The sequence below is a fragment of the Amblyraja radiata genome, chromosome 39 (genome assembly GCF_010909765.2).
Source record: "Amblyraja radiata isolate CabotCenter1 chromosome 39, sAmbRad1.1.pri, whole genome shotgun sequence".
Taxonomy (NCBI): domain Eukaryota; kingdom Metazoa; phylum Chordata; class Chondrichthyes; order Rajiformes; family Rajidae; genus Amblyraja; species Amblyraja radiata.
The window spans coordinates 6,350,635-6,373,300 of NC_045994.1; the positions used below are offsets into that span (position 1 = coordinate 6,350,635).

General features: G+C 43.8%; 1 protein-coding gene and 1 long non-coding RNA gene across 3 annotated transcripts in view; both read right to left on the bottom strand.

Annotated features, from left to right (window-relative positions):
* The window catches only part of LOC116967311 (deleted in malignant brain tumors 1 protein-like), a gene marked incomplete at its 3' end in the record, with an annotated part of 76,323 nt that overhangs the window by 2,571 nt on the left and 51,086 nt on the right, over nt 1–22,666 (bottom strand). The window contains exons 16-18 of the mRNA XM_033013811.1: nt 9,072–9,104; nt 7,977–8,291; nt 6,288–6,506 (exon numbers count right to left, since the gene is read on the bottom strand). Of these exons, the coding sequence (XP_032869702.1) occupies nt 6,288–6,506; nt 7,977–8,291; nt 9,072–9,104 (567 nt within the window). The remainder of the gene's footprint in view (nt 1–6,287; nt 6,507–7,976; nt 8,292–9,071; nt 9,105–22,666) is intronic.
* On the bottom strand, nt 8,153–16,866 carry LOC116967350. Of its 2 annotated transcripts, none has more exons than XR_004410200.1 (3): nt 16,810–16,866; nt 9,072–9,104; nt 8,153–8,291 (listed from the first exon to the last, which is right to left on the bottom strand). It is a non-coding gene; the product is annotated as an uncharacterized LOC116967350 (long non-coding RNA). The 2 variants fall into 2 exon arrangements; XR_004410199.1 differs by lacking the exon at nt 16,810–16,866 and adding an exon at nt 15,648–15,720.

Consider the following 22,666-nt stretch of genomic DNA (forward strand, 5'->3'; position numbering starts at 1 on the left):
GTCTTTTGAAATCTCGCTTTTCCTTTGTTCTCTTTTGGTAAATAAATGCTTTCCTGGAACCATTCCAATAACATGAAAAAAAGACGTTTCCATTCTTATTTGTTGTTGTTGCAGATGCTGTTTAAACCCGAAGATAGACACACAAAGCTGGAGTAACTCAGCGTGTCAGATAGCATCTCGGGTGAAAAGCAATAGAAGACTGAAGAAGGATCTCGACCAGAAACGTCACCTATTCCTTTTCTGACGCTGTCTGACCCGCTGAGTTACTCCTACTTTTAGGGTCTCTCTTGAAAGAACCACTAAGCCACTTCAAATTTGATATCGCATTCTTCCTTCAGCCTCTATCTCAAATCTCTACAGCAGATGTAATTAATTTATTTCTGTGTTTTGTAACAGCGGACCGAGAATTAGAACCCGACTGTACAAATCGCCATCATTCTCTCCTTAATAAACAGTTCTTATCCTTCGTACTTTCCTTACTATGCTTACTAGCTGCATTCTCTCAGTTGCTATCCATAGAAACAATTTTATGAACTGCAGAATTCTGCACTGCAGACTCAAATTCAGCTTATCGATGTATGACAACGTTGGATAACAATTGGCCCCTGTATTCCATCAGTGGGGGAAGGGAGAGACGGCACCTGAAGATAATAGACAATAGACAATAGATCCAGGAGTAGGCCATTCGGCCCATCGAGCCAGCACCGCCATTCCAATGTGATCATCGAAACATAGAAACATAGAAAATAGGTGCAGGAGTAGGCCATTCGGCCCTTCGAGCCTGCACCGCCATGGCTGATCATCCAATTCAATATCATGTGCGTGCCTTCTCTCCATAACCCCTGATCCCTTCAGCCACAAGGGCCACATCTAACTCCCTCTTAAATATAGCCAACGAACTGGCCTCAACTACCTTCTGTGGCAGAGAATTCCAGCGATTCACCACTCTCTGTGTGAAAAATGTTTTCCTCATCTCGGTCCTAAAAGATTTCCCCCTTATCCTTAAACTGTGACCCCTTGTTCTGGACTTCCCCAACATCGGAATCAATCTTCCTGCATCTAGCCTGTCCAACCCCTTAAGTATTTTGTAAGTTTCTATAAGATCCCCCCTCAATCTTCTAAATTCTAGCGAGTACAAACCGAGTCTATCCAGTCTTTCTTCATATCAAAGTCCTGACATCCCAGTAATCAGTCTGGTGAACCTTCTCTGTACTCCCTCTATGGCAAGAATGTATTTCCTCAGATTAGGAGACCAAAACTGTACGCAATACTCCAGGTGTGCTCTCACCAAGACCCTGTACAACTGCAGTAGAACATCCCTGCTCCTATACTCAAATCCTTTTTGCTATGAATGCTAACATACCATTCGCCTTCTTCACTGCCTGCTGCACCTGCATGCCTACTTCCAATGACTGGTGTACCATGACACCCATGTCTCTTTGCATCTCCACCTTTCCTAATCGGCCACCATTCAGATAACAGTCTACTTTCCTGTTTTGCCACCAAAGTGGATAACCTAACATTTATCCACATTATACTTCATCTGCCTTGCATTTGCCCACTCACCCAGCCTATCCAAGTCACCTTGCAGCCTCCTAGCATCCTCCTCACAGCTAACACTGTCCCCCAGCTTCGTGTCATCTGCCAACTTGGAGATGTTGCATTCAATTCCCTCGTCCAAATCATTAATATATATCGTAAATAGCTGGGGTCCCTGAACTGAGCCTTGCGGTACCCCACTAGTCACTGCCTGCCATTGTGAAAAGGACCCGTTTTACTCCTACTCTTTGCTTCCTGTCTGCCAGCCAGTTCTCTATCCACATCAATACCGAACCCCCAATACCGTGTGCTTTAAGTTTGTAGACTATTCTCTTATGTGGGACCTTGTCGTGGCTGATCATCCCCAATCAGTACCCCGTTCTGAGAACTTTTTTCACACAGAGAGTGGTGAATCTCTGGAACTCCCTGCCACAGAGGGTAGTCGAGGCCAGTTCATTGGCTATATTTAAGAGGGAGTTAGATGTGGCCCTTGTGGCTAAGGGGATCAGAGGGTATGGAGAGAAGGCAGGTACGGGATACTGAGTTGGATGATCAGCCATGATCATATTGAATGGCGGTGCAGGCTCGAAGGGCCGAATGGCCTACTCCTGCACCTAATTTCTATGTTTCTATGTTTCTATGTTCCTGCCTTCTCCCCATATCCCCTGACTCCGCTATCTTTAACAGCTCTATCTAGCTCCCTTTTGAAAGTATCCTTCTGAAGAGGAAATAAAGATGGTCGTCAGGAAACAGCAGATGTTTTCAATGGTTAAAAGAGTCACCGTGTAAACATCTCTACCACTGGGCAACCCTGTTTTTCAGTTCACGGACATTTGTTGACTCACCTGAGCAGATGAGACCGGCGTCGTTTCCGTGTGAACAACTCATCTGATCCCTGGGTAAGACTGGACAATCAACTAATCGGGACTCGTTCCCCCGACAGTGGTAGTTCTCGTTCCACACGGGACCGGATCCTCGGCCAAAGTGACTAACTCCGGGAGTTGCGGCCGCTGCACCGCAATGTAGTTGTTCACAGACCACGCCGGCATCAAGCAAGCTAAAGTACTGATCACAAACTGTCCCCCACTCGTTTCCGTGTAGAACCTCCACCCGGCCAGAGCATCTGTCCTTCCCACCCACCAGTCGTGGGCCATGGTTCCCTGTTTTTATGGGACAAAATGACAGTTCAATACACAATAAGTATAGAGAAAAATAATAAAAGCTAGAAATTGTTTGTTTATTTTTCTCATTTTCTAAGCGGCCACCTTCTAAAGTGTGTGCTCGTGGTGATATTTCAATACACACAGTGAATGGTTACGGTCTTCAAATCGGCACGTCGGGACCGTCAGTTTCACATTATTTAGTTTAAAGTCCTGACCAAATAAGTTCAGATCTCATCTGGAATACTTTCAGCTTGCAGCAACCCAATGCACCCTTTGATATAGTTTGTGAATAGGTGGCGTTGCCGTGGCACCCGCTAGACATAACCTGCCAATCTGTTTGGACCCATTCATTCCTCCCCCCTCCCCTTTGTCAAGAGTGTTTTGTTGTCATATGTCCCAGATAGAACCATGACATTCTTAATTACTGCAGCACAACAGAATATGTAAACGTGTTAACTGTCTTTTTGATGCTGATCGTTGTGTGATCTTCAATGTCATTTATTCTAACCTTATTCAACAAACTCCCCTGTAAGACGTATATGAACACTTCCAGAAACATAAGAATACATTTTCTGAAAATTCCTCTTTATCTGCGTGAGAGATACACTCACAAAAAGTTTCGGTGGATTAGTCAAACATTACCTCAATTTGAGCAATTCAACCTGACGTTACTTATTATTTCAGTGCTTCAGATGGCACATGTTATTGTGTACCATTTTCCATAAGTTTACTTCGCTCCTGACTCCAGTTGGGTTCGCATCTCGATAACACACCTTAGTTATGGAGAAAAATAAAGTATTCTGGTTCCCCATCCTCTCATCCTGCCAATGCTCAGGATCTAATTTGTTCAAGAACCGTCACAGCCTCCATTTCATTTATTTATTCAGTTCGGCATTTTGTCTCCACAATGTTATCAAGTGCTGCTTCATCTTGGCGTGATACGGTCTCTGATTACACATGGATGTTCTTCACTCTCAGTGATCAGGATGTTTTTTTCTTGTACAATATTGTAAACGCTAATGGGAAGTAATCGTTCACTGTGCTATTTTCTAATGCACCAATTGGTTCCCCATTTATAATCGGATCATATGACCAAAAATTAATTCGTAACAAAAAATGTAAACCATGGGACTAATGTACCGTTATACGTCATGCATTCTTCTGCCGTCTCTTTCTATCTGTCTTACTGGCAGTTGCATCATCTTATATAATTACTCCCTCCCCCCCCCCCCCCCCCCCCCCCCCCGGCACCCCCACCCCCATCACCACCCCAGTGCCAGTATCCTTGCTTGTACTTTTCTATGTGTAATCGTTCACATGCAAAGCCGTCCATGGTTTTCCTTCTTGCAGTGAACTGTCTTTCCACTCAAAATGCACTAAGGTTTCAGTCAAGAAGTAAATTTGTTTATAAACAACTCTAATTATTTTACTTTAGGGTAATTTTTGATTTGGATTAATTGGACAATAGCGGTTGCATCGCATGGATATCACCATCTAAATATAATGTTAATTTCCTCCTTCTGAACTCCACATTGTAAACCACCAATAATGTTGAACTATAGGAAATTATTCAAATTGTTTTAGCCAGTTAAAACGTTTGCCAATATCACATCAAAGTCGTGCACTGCTCAATTATATTCCAGCATTTCATAACCCCAATGATGAAAGTAAATGGCGAGATCTCATCCCTATCTTCCAAGTATAATGATTCGTAATTAATAATTCGTTTCCAAAGGGTATCTACAGCTATATTAATAGCAAAAGGATAACGATGGATAAAATTGGTCCATTAGAGAGTCAGAGTGGACAGCTATCTGCAGAGCCAAATGAGATGGGGGCGATATTGAACAATGTATGTTCTTCGGTACTCACCATGGAGAAGGATATTAAATTATGTGAGGTAAGGGAAACACGGAGAGTAGCGGTGGAAACTATGAGATTCAAAGAAGAGGAAGTACTGATACTTTTGAAAAATTTAAAGGTGGATAAGTCTCCAGGTCCTGACAGGATATTCCCTATGACATTGCGAAAAGTTAGTGTGGAAATAGCAGGGGCTATGACAGAAATATTTCAAATGGCATTAGAAACAGGAATGGTGCCAAAGGATTGGCGTACTGCGCATGTTGTTCCATTGTTTAAAAAGTGTTCTAAGAGTAAACCAAGCAATTATAGACCTGTTAGTTTGACGTCAGTGGTGGGAAAATTAATGGAAAGGATACTTAGAGATAATATATATGTAAGCATCTGGATAAACAGGGTCTGATTAAGAACAGTCAACATGGATTTGTGCCTGGAAGGTCATGTTTGACTAATCTTCTTGAATTTATTGAAGAGGTTACTAGGAAAATTGATGAGGGTAAAGCAGTGGATGTTGTCTATACGGACTTCAGTAAGGCGGTTGACAATGTTCCACATGGAAGGTTGATTAAGAAGGTTCAATTGTTGGGTATTAATAGTGGAGTAGCAAGATGGATTCAACAGTGGCTGAATGGGAGATGCCAGAGAGTAATGGTGGATGGCTGTTTGTCAGGTTGGAGGCTGGTGACTAGCGGGGTGCCTCAGGGATCTGTTGGGTCCACTGTTGTTTGTCATATACATCAATGAACTGGATGATGGTGTGGTAAATTGGATTAATAAGTATGCAGATGATACTAAAATAGGTGGTGTTGTGGATAATGAAGTAGATTTTGAAAGTTTACAGAGACCTAGGCCATTTGGAAGAGTGGGCTGAAATATGGCAGATGGAGTTTAATGCTGATAAATGTGAGGAGCTGCATCTTGGCAGGCCAAATGAAAATAGGACGTACATGGTAAATGGTAGCGAATTCAGGAATGCAGTTGAACAGAGGTATCTAGGAATAACTGTACATAGTTCCCTGAAGGTGGAATCTCATGTAGATAGGATGGTAAAGAAATATTTTGGTCTGCTGGCCTTTATAAATCAGAGCATTGAGTATAGAAGTTGGGATGGGATGTTAAAATTGTACAAGGCATTTGTGAGGCCAATTCTGGAGTATGGTGTACAATTTTGGTCGTCAAGTTATAGGAAAGATGTCAACAAAATAGAGACAGGACAGAGGAGATTTACCAGAATGTTGCCTGAATTTCAGCAACTCAGTTACAGAAAAGGTTGAACAAGTTAGGTCTTTATTCTGTAGGTCATTGAGAGTAGGGAAGATTCAAACAAGAGGACATGATTTGAGAATTAAGGGACAGATGTTTAAGGGTAACATGAGGGGGAACGTCTTTACTCAGAGAGTGGTAGCTGTGTGGAATGAGCTTCCAGTGGAAGTGGTGGAGGCAGGTTCGATTTTCTCATTTAAAAATAAATTGGATAGGTATATGGACGGGAAAGGAATGGAGGGTTATGGTCTGAGTGCAGGTAGATGGGACTAGTTGAGAGTAAGTGTTCGGCACGGACTAGAAGGGCCGAGATAGCCTGTTTCCGTGCTGTAATTGTTATATGGTTAAATGATTAAAGCTGGCACTCACCAGAACAGATCACACTGACATCGCTCGTGTGGTTGCAATGAAGACTTCCTAAAGAACGCGCACAGTCCCACAGGCTTGTCTCATTACCCTTACATTCAAATACATCGCTCCGTACAAGGCCAGTTCCCTTTCCAAAATAAGCCCCTCTCGGAACAGACACGGCGACTCCACAATGAAGCTGACTGCACACCACACTGGCATCATCCATATCCCAGGCCAGGTCACACACGGTTCCCCAGGTTTCACCATACTGCACTTCCAGTCTTCCCGAGCACTGATCATCTTTGGATACCAATCTTGGCTCTCTGTGATCTGAGAAAAAATATAAAAGATAGTCATGAAAGCCACAATTATGAAGACAATTTACAAAAACATCCCTGAAAGTTCAGCACAAATCTGACGTTGAAATCAGTCCCTTACTAATGATATCTGTGCTCCCATTCTCATCCTTCCTCTACCACGATGCGCTAACATGCTGAGTACTATATTCCGCTCTCTGTAACTTCCTCTTTACACTATATATTGTATTTGATTATAAATATGCGTTGTGTATCTGATCTGTTTACATAGCATGCAAAACAAAGCTTTTCACTCTTCCTCAGTAACGTCACAATGATAAACCTAAACCTAATCCTACAAGTCGAATATAATTATTATTTGTGGAACATTCCGTCCTGCAGAACGTGACAAACTCCACAGGCAAGATTGTGCAAACTGACCCAGTGTATCTGTCTGCTCCTGTCCCATTAAACGAATTCTAAGTACAAACTGAAGAAAAAAGAACTATATACCATTCGGCCCACGTCTACTTCACCGTTAAGTCGTGGCTGGTCTAGCTTTACCTCTCAACCCCTTTCGCCTGCTTTCTCCTCATAACCCCTGACAACTTTATGAAACAAGAATCAGTCAATCCCCGCCTTACAATTAGAAGACAATTACAATTACATTTATCCATTGACTTGGCCTCCACAGCCGTCTGTGGCAATGAATTCTGCAGATTTATCATTAATAAATCTCCAGACATTCGAATGGTGTGTGGAAAAGTAAGTTTTCTATCATTATGCTATTGAGATGTATATTTTGGCAAATAATAAAATGTCCTGACAGCTTAAACACCCAGTCCCTTTCAAAGATATTGTCAATTTGCTGAGGTTGATTATGTCCATTTAACAGCAAACAATTATGCCATTCCTTGGCTTGCATCTGAGTAAAATGTAATTCAATACCTACGTATGGTTTGCGATTTTTTAATGATAAATTTAGCTTCAGAAGCGTTTTCTTTTTGCATGTAAAAACTATGTAAACTATGCATGTCTATTATTTACAGCCCAAAAATTGACCGTTTCGGCGGTGTTTAAAGTCCGCGTTTCGTGTGTTAACAGTGTGTGCCGGAGGCTGCCTTGTCCTCCACATGGTTGGAGCTGCTCCGTGCGCCCCGCCCTTGGACCCGATGACCTTACATGCAACCCCCCTATTCCTCTCTTGCCACCAGTCCCCGACAGTCGCTGCTTCACCAACTCAGTCCCTCCAGCCGCGTGTTTCTTGGCCCCGTCATTGTACCGGGTGAGAGTATTTAATGCTCCCGGTTGTGTTTGTTTATTTAAAACGAGAATGTGAGATCCAGAAGTGAAATTTGATTTCAATTGGACAGGAATAAAACGGACAGACACTGGATTTAATTTCACACCACTCGCCGCGGGCGGTCAGTCCGAGTCATTTACATCCAGGGCATCCCGGAAATCACCAAACTGCGGAACAAAGAGAGAAAAAGCTGATATTTACCTTCGCAGATAACGCCGGCATCTTTGGAGTGTGAATAGGCATAGTCCCCCCATGTATATGATTTACACTCCCGCAGAGCGGCCTCGCTCCCGCTGCATTCAACTTCATCCGTCAAAATGAGTCCGGACCCCGGTCCAAAGTGAGCATCGCCCGGGGCTTTCACCGCGGCGCCGCAGCCCAGCTCCCGACACACCACCGCCGCGTCCTGCAGGTCCCAAAGGTCATCATACACAGTCCCCCAGTTCCCCTTGTAGTGCACCTCCACTCTCCCGGCGCATGGACTGCCCCCGTTCACCAGCCTCAACTTCACGCTTTCTGAAAACAAAAATCAGAAAATAGAAGAACAAACGTTGCCGCCGGTTTGAGCCGCGGGTCAGTCGGCGCCCCGCACACCGCGCTCCCAGCCACCCCTAGCTCCAACCATTCAAAGTCCATATGTACCACTGAATGATCAACGGGAGCGGCAGACCCGGAATGAACTGTGAACAGAGTCAACAATATGCAGTAAGCTGGTAACCGTCCGGAGAACCGGGATCACCCGGTCATTCTTGGGATGAAAGCGGCGTCCGAGCAGGCAGGGTGAGCTGCGGACACAGAGTGCTGGAGTAACTCAGCGGACACCCACCCATGTTCTCCTGAGATGCTGCCTGTCCAACCGAGTTACTCCAGCACTGTGAATTTTATTATAAACCAGAATCTACAGTTCCTTGTGTCTCCAAGTTCAACTGCAGGTTCGTTTTCATTCTCGGGAGAGCGGCTGATGAGCTGCGCGGGTCAGTGCCCCGCTGGACTCAAAGCTCATGTGACGGGCAATGGAACCCAAACGTGTTAGAAGTGTGAAGGCATTCCTGGAATTGGACGCCAAAGGTGAAAGATCCGAACTGGGACTCCACAGTGGGATGAGCAGTGGGAACACGCTTGGAACCGGGAACAATGTCAGCAGAGTCGACTCCCCACACTGCGCGCTTCAGGGACATTACTGATCGTCACTCCGTTAGTAGACGGCAGTCACCTCGCAAGTAGCATTAAAGGTCTTCAGTAACAATCAGTCTCAGTAGCCGCACTCGTAACGCTGTGAAAGTTAAGCGAGGTTACCTGAAGGGTCCGCCTGACAATCCCCGGGGCGGCCTGAAATGAGAAATAAAGACTGAGATTTGACTGTGTGACGGGTGGAGTGATGGGGTTGGGATGTTGGAGCGAATGGGTCCATGGGGAGGTGGGCATCTCATTAATGAAACCATCAACGGAAAAAGTCCCGACAGTAACCCGAGAGGCAGCGTTCCGAACCGCTACAGAGAGTTGTTTCACCTTCCCACCTGCTTTTTTAGATGTTACTGTAAATGAGTATCAGCAGTCAAAAAATCCTATCGTGTCTCTTTTGTAATGAAATGTATTGTTAGATCTACAGAGATCTGGTCACAATTTACCGATGTGGTAAATTTGGTCCATGCCGACCAGATTGTCCCATCTAAGCAAGTTCCATTTGCCCACGTTTGGCCCATGTCTCTCTAAAACATTCCAATGCTTGTACCCGATCAATGAATTTTAAATGCAGTAAATGCCTTAAATACCTGCCCCACCTGCCTCCCCTGGCAGCTTGTTCCGCATACCCACCAAAACGCTCTGGATCCTATTAAATCTTTCCCGTCTCATCTTAAACCTTTAGCCTTTAGAGAATGTTTTAATTTCTCCTATCCTGGTTTAAAATACTCTGTGCCATTCACCTTATTAATTCCTCTCGTGATTATATGCACCTCCATCGCCCCTTGGTCTCCTGCGCTCCAAGGAATAAAGTCCTAGCTTGCCCAATCTCTCTCTACAGCTCGGGTCCTTAAGTGGTGGAAACGTTCTCGTAAATCTTCACTGCATTCTTCCCGTTATAATGGCATCCTTCCTACACCAGGGTGACCCTTTTAGAACGACAGGGAACAATATACCTGAAAAGTAGGCATGTCGGGCCACGACAACTCTCCTATCGCCTCGGGTGAACTATCAGGTTCGGGCACATATTACGTAGCCTTGAAAATACATTGTGTTGCCACTGTAACTGATAATTCGCATGGGAAAATTCATAATGCAATTAACAGTGAATAACCCCATCCTTATTCCCCTAGAATAAATCTTTTCTTTTTTTTTCAGTTTTCGGTACATATGACAGTTAAAAATAAAACACTCTTGAAATAGCTCCTGTCTGTGAGGTTCACACTGTCACGAGTTCAGATTCTCATTTCAATTTTACTTTCCACAGGCGATACGAAGTGAACTGACCCGTGTGCCAAACTCGATCATTTTAATTTTCTGCGGACAGCCACTCCTTCATTTCCCCTCCAACAACATTTACGATGAAATTCCCTCCGTTAGATTTGCAGGATATTTTTCTGTGTTCAACACCGTCTACCACATGCTGGACAAATGACCTGATCCCAGACCACTGAAGATATTCTGCCCCTGATTTCTATACTACTTTCCAGTATCTTAATATAGGTGCGGCGATGCTAATATTTACGACTCTATGACTCCATTTATTTTCAGATTTGCTTGTGGAGAATGCTTGAATGATATTCCAACGTTACACGTTGGTTCCTTTGTGTCCTGCGTTGTCCAGCAATAACTGGGCACGACTTGCTCCCACACCTGAGTGCTGTTATCCACTTGGCTCCAGGAACAGATACTATCTCGCCAGTTGCCATTTCCTTTTAACCGATTTTCAAGAAGTGGGGAAAGTCTATTTACGTTCACAGTTTCAAACCTGCGTTACAATTTGTGAATCTAGATAATGTTATTCAATTCTATGCCTTTCACCGATTGCACAAACTCGGCCCGTGGACAATGCAGTGGACAATTGATCGCATGCACAATAGGCTCATTAACTTAGAATTATATCTCACGAAGTAATAATAATATAAACAGCACAATCGTATCTGACGATTTGGGAATCATTAGGATCATATTTTCTCAGACGTGTATTACGATTATTCAAGTATTTAATGAGCGCGGAAGCAGTACCATTACACATCATGTATAAAACATAGTTCCCATTCCAAACTTCTAAGGACAAGAAGGAGACCATTCAGCCCATCGGCTCCATACCAAGCACTGTACAACAGTCACGTTGATTTAATTTACCCTCTCCTTATTTCCCTTCATTCGGGCCCATCAACCCTTCTTTCATCCGTTTGACCATTCTACTCAAGATAATTTACAGTAGGTAATTAAACTACCTAGCAACAAATCATTGGGATGCGCGAAGAAACGCGAGCACCCGGGCAAACGCGCACAGTCACAGGGAAGATGCAAGTGTAATAGTATGTTATACAGCACCGGTGGTAAGGAATGAACCGAGATCGCTACAACTGGGTGGAAGCAGCGGTAGTAAAATTAAATAGAGGATACCGATAACGTGCTCCTTCCAACCAGTAGAGCCACTACAGGCAGCGTCATAGACCCGAGTTCAATGCCGACCTCGGGTGCTGTCAGTGTGGATTTTGCACGTTCTCCTAGTGCCTGTGTGGGTTTCCCCCGCGCGTTCTGTTTTTGTCCTACATTCCAAACCGGGCATTTACCCGCTGTAAATATTCCCTCATGTGCATGAGTGGCAGTATCTTCGGGGAGTTGATGAGAACGAGGAAAAATAAAATAGGATTAATGATGCAATTGGATGTTTGCTGCTCGCCTGAGACTCGGTGGTCAAGGGGTCTTTCCATGTTGTTTGTTTAAACCAGAATCTGCAGTTCCTTCCTACACATTTACTTAGATGCCAACGTGGTGTCAATTACACAGGCTCCAACAATATTCAATGACGTGATGTTATCTTAACGACAAAATCAGAAGAAAAGTTGGTGTTTGATTTAGCCAGCGCCCAATTTCTGCCGATAATTCACGGATGAATATGTCCTGCTTTTGTTTTCTGATTTGTATAATGAGGTGGTGGGGAATGGAGAAACAACAGCTGAATATATGCCTGAATTTATCTATAAAGCATCAAATGAGATAAATCTTCAAAGCAAAGAAGTAAAACTCTGAAACTCTCAACAGAGAGAAAACAGAGGTGAGTTCTGTACAACAGTCCCAAAGTGGTCTGTTTTACTTTCCTCAGAAGCTGCGGCCCCGCCGAAGGTTCTGTTTGCGCGTCTCACTGCCTCATTATGTATTTAACACGAGGTATATGTAGGAGATAAAATATCAAGGCGAAATTTATTACGGAAATCTGCACTGAACATTTAACCAAAATAGAGCAGTGAAAAGCAATTTAAATAAAATTGCAACATCTCTCCAACTGCGATTCTCCACCCAAACAGAATGGAGAATGCACAAATGCCCCGAGAAATAAACGTGTTGCTACTAATAGCCGGACACGCATAGTGCCAAACTGAAAACTCCGTTAATATATAACGTGACGCATTTGAAGATCATTGACCACTGTGTGGAAATGTCAGCGTCAATATCCATCGAAGTGAGTGTTCAATGCCAAAAATTAATGCTGATTTTAACAGTGTTCATTCTACATCAGGATGACCTTTAATGATAGAAAATTAATAAAACCTTTCCAACAACAGAATACTAACTACATTGTATAAATATGCTCAGTTCACAGTATGACACAGTGGATAAAAATAGCTGCAACTGATCACTTTCAGCGACAGGAATTTGTGTGCGGCTTCAGTCAGCAACAGCTGCAGCTTTGGATGCTGTTGTTCACCTCAAGGAATTTATACTCTCTGGACTCCGATGTACTCTGTCCCAACAGTGACCGCCCTATACCTCTGATAAATTCAGATTAATAATCTATTTCTAAATTGCAGTACACAAGACCAGAGTATTGCGGGTGGACTGATCTGTGACTGAAGAAAATCCCCGTGGACGAAATATCACGTTTAAATCTGTTTTCAAAAATTTGAATGGGAAGTTAAATGTGTTCATCTTGGCGACATTATCCAAATATGTAGCCCATTCCGACTGAATTGAGAGACTGTTATACAAGGACTCAAATAGCAAACATTAGAAAATAACTAATTAATTATAGAAAGCAAATAACACACTTCAATATTTCATTCAGCCGTTGTCAAGGTGAATGAGCCTATTTTATTTAATTGACTCTGCTCCTGTGCCCTCATCACAAAACACCCAAAGCCCTGATCTGGACAGGTGGAAAATTCACACGTGGAAGACATTTTTCATCACTTTAATAGATCACTATGTTTTCATTACAACATTTAGAAACACAGACATAAAGGGCTGCAGTAACCCAGCGGGTCAGGCAGCGTCAGTTTGAAGAAGGGGGCCAATTTGAAACGTCACCTATCCATGTTCTCCAGAGATGCTGCCTGACACGATGTGTTATTCCAACAAATTGAGTTTTTTTGTAAACCAGCATCTGCAGGCCCCCGTGTCTCCATTCGGAGATACATATTTTCTGATCCACACATCAAACAGAGACAAACTGAAGTTAGCTGTTAATAGAAAATTCAGGACGTGGAGCAAGTGGAAGCAAACTGAAAAAAGTATCGGTATTTCATCAAACGCAACTGAATATTCTGCAGAAAATTCAATATAGGCGAATCGATTTCAAAAGAAAGGAGATGTAAAGATTGCCGAAAGTCTACTCGACCAGGCAATGCGCAGTTCCCTTTGATGGAGTTTATAACATAAACCTTAACCAAAACCGTGAACATTGAGAAACTATACGATCGACTGAACGTGGCACTAAATAGAAGCGTCAATGAGGTGGACGGGGATTGAGAAACAACAGCTGAATATATGCCTGAATTAATCTAGAAAGCAGCAAATGGGAGAAATCTTCAAAACAGAGGTAAAACTCTGACACACTCAGTACCTGTGGAAAGAGAAACAAAGGTGATTTGTTCTCTGCTCTTCTTTCCACAAATTCTGTCCATCAGTCCCAACGTGGACTATTATACTTTCCTCAGCAGCTGCTGCCCCGCCGAAGGTTAAGTTTAAACGTCTCTCTCCCTCTACCTCTCTCTCTCTCTCTCTCTCTCACTCTCTCTGTCTGTCTGTGTGTGTCTCTCTCTCTCATTGAGCATTTAACACGAGGCACATGAATGAGGTAAAACATCAAGCTGAATTTAATCACGGAAATCTTCACTAAACTTTCAAGCTGAATCGAAGAAGTGAATTTGCAACATCTCACAAATTGCGATTCTCCACATAAACAGAATGGAAAATGCAAAAATGCCCCGAGCAAAATGAGTTGCTGCTTATCGCCGCACACACATAGGGGCATAGTGAAAACTCCGTTTAATATATAATGTCACACATTTGAAGATAATTGTAGGCAAATTAAACTCTACCAGTGTGTGGAAATGTCGGTGTCAATATCCTTCCAAGTGCGTGATTAAGATCAATGACAAAATGAATGTTAATTTTAGCAGTGTTCATTCTGCATCGGCATGCCTTCTAATGTTGTAAAATTAATAAAACTTTTCCCACAACACGATACTAACTGCAATTCATAAATTGGCTCCGCTCACTCTATGATTTTTATGGAATTCACTGCCACAGAGGGCAGTGGAGGCCAAGTCACTGGATGAATTTAAGAGAGAGTTAGACAGAGCTCTAGGGGCTAGTGGAGTCAAGGGATAGGGGACGAAGGCAGGCACGGGTTATTGATAAGGGACGTTCAGACATGATCACAATGAATGGCGGTGCAGGCTCGAAGGGCCGAATGGCCTCCTCCTGCACATATTTTCTATGTTTCTATGTTTCTATATGGGGGATAAAAGAAGCTGCAACTGAACACTATCAGCGACAAGAATTTGTGTGCGGCTTCAGTCAGCAACAGCTGAAGCTTTGGATGCTGTTGTTCACCTCAAGGAGTTTATACTCTCCGGACTCCGATGTACTTTGTACCAACAGTGACCGCCCGATACCTCTGATAAATTCAGATTAATAATCTCTTTCTGAATTGCAGTACACAAGACCAGAGTCTTGCGGGTTGACTGATCTGTGACTGAAGAACATTCTCGTGGATGAAATTTCACGTTTTAATCTGTTTGACAAAATCGGAATGGGATGTTAAATGTGTTAATCTTGGCGACATTATCCAAACACACACTGTTCCGACAGAAGTCAGCAACTTGTTACCAAACGGATCAGTTAGAAAATATTAGAAAATAATGAATTATTTATAAACATAATTGCCACATTTGAATAGCCCACTTCTCCCGTCATCAATTTGAAGTAAATGAGCATATTTTCTCATCTCTGCTCCTGTGCTCTCATTATAAAAACACACAAACCCCTGATCTGGACAGGTGAAAATTTCACACGCGGCAGAAATTTATCATCAATTTAATAGATCACTATTTTTTCATCACAACATTTAGTGATAAGCCACAAAGTGCTGGAGTGACTCAGCGGATCGGGCAGCATCAGTTTGAAGAAGGGTCCCGATCCGAAATGTCATCTATCCAAGTTCTCCAGAGACGCTGCCTGACCCGTTGTGTTATTCCAGCAAATTGTGTCTTTGTTCGTAAAGCAGCATCTGCAGGCCCTTGTGTCTCCATTCAGAGAATAAATATTTCTACTATCCACAGTCCATACACCACAACGTTCAATTATGTGGCTATAAAGATACGCGAATATAGAGTATAATAATAAATATAATGTTAATTGATCACTGAATACTTTCAACATTCTCAATGAACTCACAGTTCCAAATCTGCAATACAACCAAAGTCAAGAAGGACCGCAGCATTCTCCCAGCGGCCAATTGCAGCGATGACACCAGGACTTGAACTGAACACCCACTACGGACATAGAATAGTCTCTCCAAAATCTTCTGACACACTAACGTATCTGAGAGTTAATTCTTTGATAACTGTTTTCATAGTAAATGATGTTTTGCTCCAAACAACCAGTAGATGTTGAACGAAGTAAGGCGTGAACTGCAGTCTGCTCGAATGCACCAATGAGAAATAACCTGCCCATTAATGGGTTTATCCCATCCATTTTCTTTCTTTCGCCTCTTGAGAAGCCAATGAAGGGATTAAAAGTCACATTAACAAATTTGCAGATGTCACAAAGCTGGGTGGGGGTGTGAACTGGGAGGAGGATGCTATGAGATTGCAGGGTGACTTGGTCAGGTTGGGTGAGTGTGCAGATGCATGGCAGATGTAGTTTAATAAATGTGAGGTTATCCACTTAGGTGGCAAAAACAGGAAGGCAGATTATTACCTGAATGGTGTCAAGTTGGGAAAAGGGGAAGCACAACGGGATCTTGTGGTCCTTGTTCATCAGTCACTGAAGTATGCATGCAGGTCCAGCAGGCAGTGAAGAAAGCGGATGGCAGACTGTCATATGTTTGTAGAATGGAGCGACTGGGCTTGTATACTCTGGAATTTAGAAGGATGAGAGGGTTTCTTATTGAAACATAAGATTATTTAGGGTTTGGACAAGCTAGAGTCAGGAAACATGTTCCCTATGTTAGGGGGGTCCAGAACCAGGGGCCACAATTTAGGAATAAGGGGTAGGCCATTTAGTTTGGAGATGAGGAAAACTTTTTCACCCAGAGAGCTGGGAATCTTTGGAATTCTCTGCCTCAGAAGGCAGTGGGGGCCAATTCTGTAGATGCTTTCAAGAGAGAGTGAGATAGAGCTCTTAAATATAGCGGAGTCAAGGTTTATAGTGAGAAGGCAGGAACGGGGTATTGATTGTGGATGATCAGCCATGATCACAGTGAATGGCGGTGCTGGCTCAAAGGGCCGAATGGCCTACTCCTGCACCTATGGTCTATTGTCTATTGAATTTGAAATGGAAACGTGTCACCGAGCCGATACCTGCATCCAAGAAGCAGACAGTTAAAGAAGCTTACCGTCAGAGAGGAGATGGTTGATCCCAGTGTCCACAGTGTGATCCAGACCATGTGGGTGATCTTCTCACTTCCATCCTTCCACCGCCAGGTGCTTTGGCAATTTTCAAACAGTTCAGAGCACCCAGCCCACCCGCACTCTCAGCAGCCGCCTGAAAATGCCACACCATGCTGAATGCAGATTTAATTCATTTTTATAGTGCCCTGTATCACAGTCTCCAATGCAGAAGAGAACAAACATATTTCATACTCTCATGTTTTTATGTTCATGTCATAGGAGCAGAATTAGGCCATTTGGCCCATCGATTCTATTCCACAATTCAATCATGGTTGATCTTTCCTCTGAATCCCATTCTCCCACCTTCTTCCTAACATTTGTCTTCCTTGATAATTAATAACCTTTCAATCGCTGCTTTACAAATACCCAATGTGGCTTCCACAGTCGTCTGTGGCAATGAATTCCACAAATAAACTAACCTCTGGCAAAATAATCGAAACATAGAAACATAGAAAATAGGTGCAGGAGTAGGCCGTTCGGCCCTTCGAGCCTGCACCGCCATTCAATATGATCATGGCTGATCATCCGACTCAGCATCCTGTACCTGCCTTCTCTCCATACCCCCTGATCCCTTTAGCCACAAGGGCCACATCTAACTCCCTCTTAAATATATCGAATGCACTGGCCTCAACTACATTCTGTGGCAGAGAATTCCAGAGATTCACCACTCACTCTGTGAAAAATATTTTTCTCATTTCCGTCCCCCTCATCCTCAAACTGTGACCACTTGTTCTGGACTTCCCCAACATCGGGAACAATCTTCCTGCATCTAGCCTGTCCAACCCCTTAAGTTTCTGTAAGATCCCCCCTCAATCTTCTAAATTCTAGCGAGTACAAACCGAGTCTATCCAGTCTTTCTTCATATGAAAGTCCTGACATCCCAGGAATCAGTCTGGTGAAACTTCTCTGTACTCCCTCTATGGCAAGAATGTCCTTCCTCAGATTAGGAGACCAAAACTGTACGCAATACTCCAGGTGTGGTCTCACCAAGACCCTGTACAACTGCAGTAGAACCTCCCTGCTCCTATACTTAAATCATTTTGCTATGTTCCTCATCATTGTAACACGATGTCCTTTTATTCCGAGGCTGTGCCCTGTGGTCCTAGATTCTCCCACTACTGGAAACATCCTCTCAGCATCCACGCTGTGTGGTCGTTTCATTATTTAGTAGGTTTCAATGAGATTCCTACTCATCCTTCTAAACACACACGAGTACAGGTCCAAAGCCCTCACATGCTCCTCATACGTTAACCCAATCCTCCTTGGGATCATTCTCATCAATCTCTTCTGGACTCTCTCCAATGCTAGCAATCCCTCCTCAGATATGTGGACCAAAAATGTTCACAAAACTCCAAATGCAGTCTGACTGGGCATCCTATAAAGCCTCAGCATTGCATCCGTGCTTTTATATTCTGGTCCTCTCAAAATTATTGCTAACATGACATTTGCCTCCTTTACTACTGATTTAACTTGCAAATTAATCTTTTGGGACCACTCCACCAGCACTCCCAAGTCCCTTTGCTCCTCAGATTTCTGAATCCTCTCACTATTTACAAAATAATCTATGCCTTTAGTCCTACTATCAAAGTGCATGACTGTACACTTTGCTTCACCGTATTCCATCTTCCACCTCTTCCAACCTGTCCAAGTCCTTCTGCAGACTCCCTGCTTCCTCTACATTAGCTACTCCTCCAACTATCTTTGTATCATCTGCAACCGGCCAAATATCCATCAATTTCCTCATCCAAATCATTGATAAACTATGTGAAGAGTAGCGGCCTCAACCCCGACCCCAACAGAACACCACTAGTCACCAATAGCCTATCACAAAACGTCCCTTTTCCCCACTCTTGGCCTTCTGCTATTCAGCCAACCTGCTATCCATGCAGGTATCTTCCCTCTAATACCTTGCACTCTCATCTTGTTTAGCAGCATCACATGGGGCAAGTTATCCATCTGTCATAGGGTCATACAGCATGGAAACAGGCTCGACAGCCCCAATTGTCCATGCTCAACAAATTGCCCCATCTAAGCTAGTCTCATTTGCACACATTTGACCCATATGGCTCTAAACCTTTCCTTTCATGTATCTCTCCATATCTCTTTTAAATGCTGTTATAGTCCCTGCCACAGCTACTGTACCTCTTCCAGCAGCTCGTACCAGAACCCCCACCATTCTCTGAGTAAAAAGATGTCCCTTGGATTTCTAATGAATTTTTCCCTGTCACCTTAAACCTTTGTCATCTGGTTATTGATTTCCCTACTCTAGATAAAAGATTGTGCATTAATGGGAAGGGCGGTGTTTCAGAGGCTAGGGGGGTGGGGGTGTGGGGTGGGTCAGGTGCTGTGTGTGGGGGGTGGGGGGGTGGCAAGTACTGTGTGTGGTGGAGGGTCTCGTGCTGTGTGAGAGATGGGGCAAATGCTGTGTGTGGGGGAGGGACAAATGATGGGGGGGGCAAGTGCTGTGTGTGTATGTGTGTGTGTGGGGGGGGGGGACAAGTGCTGTGTGTGTGTGTGGGGGGGGGAGTTGATTAAGAGGATAATGTAAATTCTGCGCTTGTGTGCGAGTCTTGTGATTGTTTTTTTCTTTCTTGGGTGAATGCAGCGGTGGTGGCAGGTAAATTGGTTCAATACTCCTCAATCAGGATGTAGGAAGGTTGGAAAACTGCTGGAGGCCCTGACGATTATACCTGTAGATATTGTGTCCAGGTACAGCTTGTAAAGGACTGTGTTTGGAAGCAAGACATGCATCGGGATGGCCTTTGGACAATCCACTGTGGCGATGAGTTCCACAGATTAACTGCCCTCTGACTAAACGTCCTCCTCACCTTCTTTCTAAAACAGCGACTTTTAATTCTGATGCTATGACCTCTGGTCCTAGACTCTCCACCAGTGGGAACATCCATTCTATCTATGCCTTCCATTATTCTGGAAACTGCAATGAGGTCCCCCCCCCCCACGCAAACCTTCCAAAATCCCTAAACTCTTGCGAGTCGAGGCCCAGTGCTGCCAAATGCTCATCATATGTAAACCCACTCATTCCAGGAATCATTCTTGTAAACATCCTCTGGACCCTCTCCAGAGCCAGCACATCCTTTCTCAGATATGGGTCCCAAATATCTTCAAAACAAATCCCATGATTGTCCATTGTGGGTACTTGTGGAATTTAGCTGGATATTTGCAGCAGATTTTAAATTATGAATTCTAATAACACATCCACTTGCTGAAATGATAATTTTCTGCATGAATAAGCAATCTTATGTACCCTACACACAATTAGGAAAGGTCTAACGAGATGGACCTTAACGCTGAACATTGCCCTTCAAATTTTAAACCCTGTATGTAAAATGTACTGGCACATTCTGCAGAGGCACAGCAAGTCTCTGTAAAACCTGCTTGCATGTTGAGCTGGCAGGAAACACCTGGCATAGTGGTGTTTACTGGGCTTATCTATAACTTGTCATATCCTCTGATTTACCAAAATATACAAAACATTTAGAGATAAATGCTGTACGTATTTCCACAGTACACTGTGCTTTGATATGGAAGATTTTAGATCCAAGTTCTATTCCAGAACCTTAATTCAAAATCCTTTGGTCTGTAGAAAGGTCTGGACCCAAAATGTCACCTATTCCCTTTCTCCAGAGATGCTGCCTGACCTACTGAGTTAATCCAGTTTCATGCGTTGTCTTTGATTTAAACCAACATCTGCAGTTCCTCCCTACACATTTTGTCTGCTCCACAGCAAAATCTCCTCAAGGTTTGCCTGCTTTGAAGAAGTTCTCCTCCTCTCTCCAATGAGAGTTCTGCAGCACTCTATTTTACTGCACACCCTCTGTGATCCCTCCTCCTTCCTACACATCTGACTGACCCTATATATTCCCCTCATGATCTTACACATCTCGATAACATCACCCCTTTTACTAGTTTTTCATTTTTTGGTGACCTCTTGTCCCCCCTTGTCTCCCACCTATTCCCCCACTACACCCCCCCCCGCACTACCCCCACTCCCCCCACTTCCTCTGCCCCCCCCCCCCCCCACCACCCCCACCTCTCTATTTTCTTCCTACTGGCTCTACACTCTACAACTCTCCCAACCTGTCTCACACCTTCCTTTCGTATCACTGCCATTTGTTCCAACCCATCTGAATATCAAAACTTCCTGACCTATGCCGATCTATTACCTGCCATGTTCTGTCCTGCCCCTCCCCTTTTCCAGCTTTCTTCCAGCCACCCCCCACCTCCCGCCCCTGTGATTGGGCTTACTGGACTTTATCTTACACTAAATAATGTTATTCACATTATTCCCTTCATCGTGTATCTATGGGTGACTCGATTGTAATCATGTATTGTCTTTCCACCGAATGGTTAGCACGCAACAAAATCTTTCCACAGTACCTCAGTACACATCACTAGAGACCCGGGATCGATCCTGACTACGGGTGCTGTCTGAACGGAGTTTGTATGTTCTCCCCGTGACCTGCGAGGGTTTTCTTCGAGCTCTTTGGTTTCCTCCCACACTAAAAGGAAGTACAGGTTTGTAAGTTAATAGGCTTGGTATAAATGTAAAATTGTCCCTAGTGTGTGCAGAGTAGTGTTAATATGTGCGGGGATCACTGGTCGGTGCGGACTCAGTGGGCCAAAGGGCCTGTTTCCGTGCTGTAGCTCTAAACCAAATTAAACTGATAGTTTGAAATGCAAACCCCCAGATTCAGGAACAGTTTTGTGCCGGCTGTTATTAGGCAACTGAACTATCGTATAACCAATGAGAGAGCAGTCTTGACCTCCCATCTACCTCATTGGAGACCCTCGGAGTAACTGTAATCAGACTTTACTGGACTTTATCTTGTACTGAACGTTATTCACCTCGGTACACGTGACAATAAACTAAATTGAGTTTCCATAGGATGATCCCACACCATCTGCTACCAGGGGGGAGATCTGATCAAACATGTTTTCGCCTTGGCAGCTTGGACAAAGGTTGTGGAGGGTGGTTGTTACCAACACCACAGAAACTGACATGGGAGATGTCACAAAGCCTCCCACCTTCTGAATTGAATGGAGTCACAAATACAGATACCAACCAGGGGATATGGGGAGAAGGGAGGAGAATGGGGCTGAGGGGGACAGATAGATCAGCCATGATTGAATGCCGAAGTAGACATGATGGGCCGAATGGCCTATTTCTGCTTCAATGACTTGTGAAGTTATGAACACAATGTCAGGGAGAGCTCCTGTTGCTTTCCATAGATTCTCCCCTTATTATTCCCTTGTCATGTATCTGTACACTGTGAGTGGCTTGATTGTAATCATGTGTTGGCATTCCACTGGGAATCATTTCTCCTGATCTTCCTGATAATTTTGTACATCTTCCTACAGATATCTCAGTGTCTCTGATCATGCCAGACTTAGCGAAGCCCTCCCTATGCACAGACATACATAGAGAGACACACACAGGCAGACACACAAATAGACACACAGGCACACACACACATAGACAAACAGGCAAATACACATATAGACACACAGGCAGCCACACACCTAGCACACAGGCAAACATACATGAAGACATACAGGCAAACACACATGCAGACATACACATAGACACACACATTGACACACACATAGACACACACATAGACACACACAGAGACACGCGCACACACACACACAGACACGCACAGACACACACATAGACACACACATAGACACACACATGGACACACACATAGACATACACACACATAGACACGCACACATAGACACACACACATAGACACACACATACACACACACATAGAC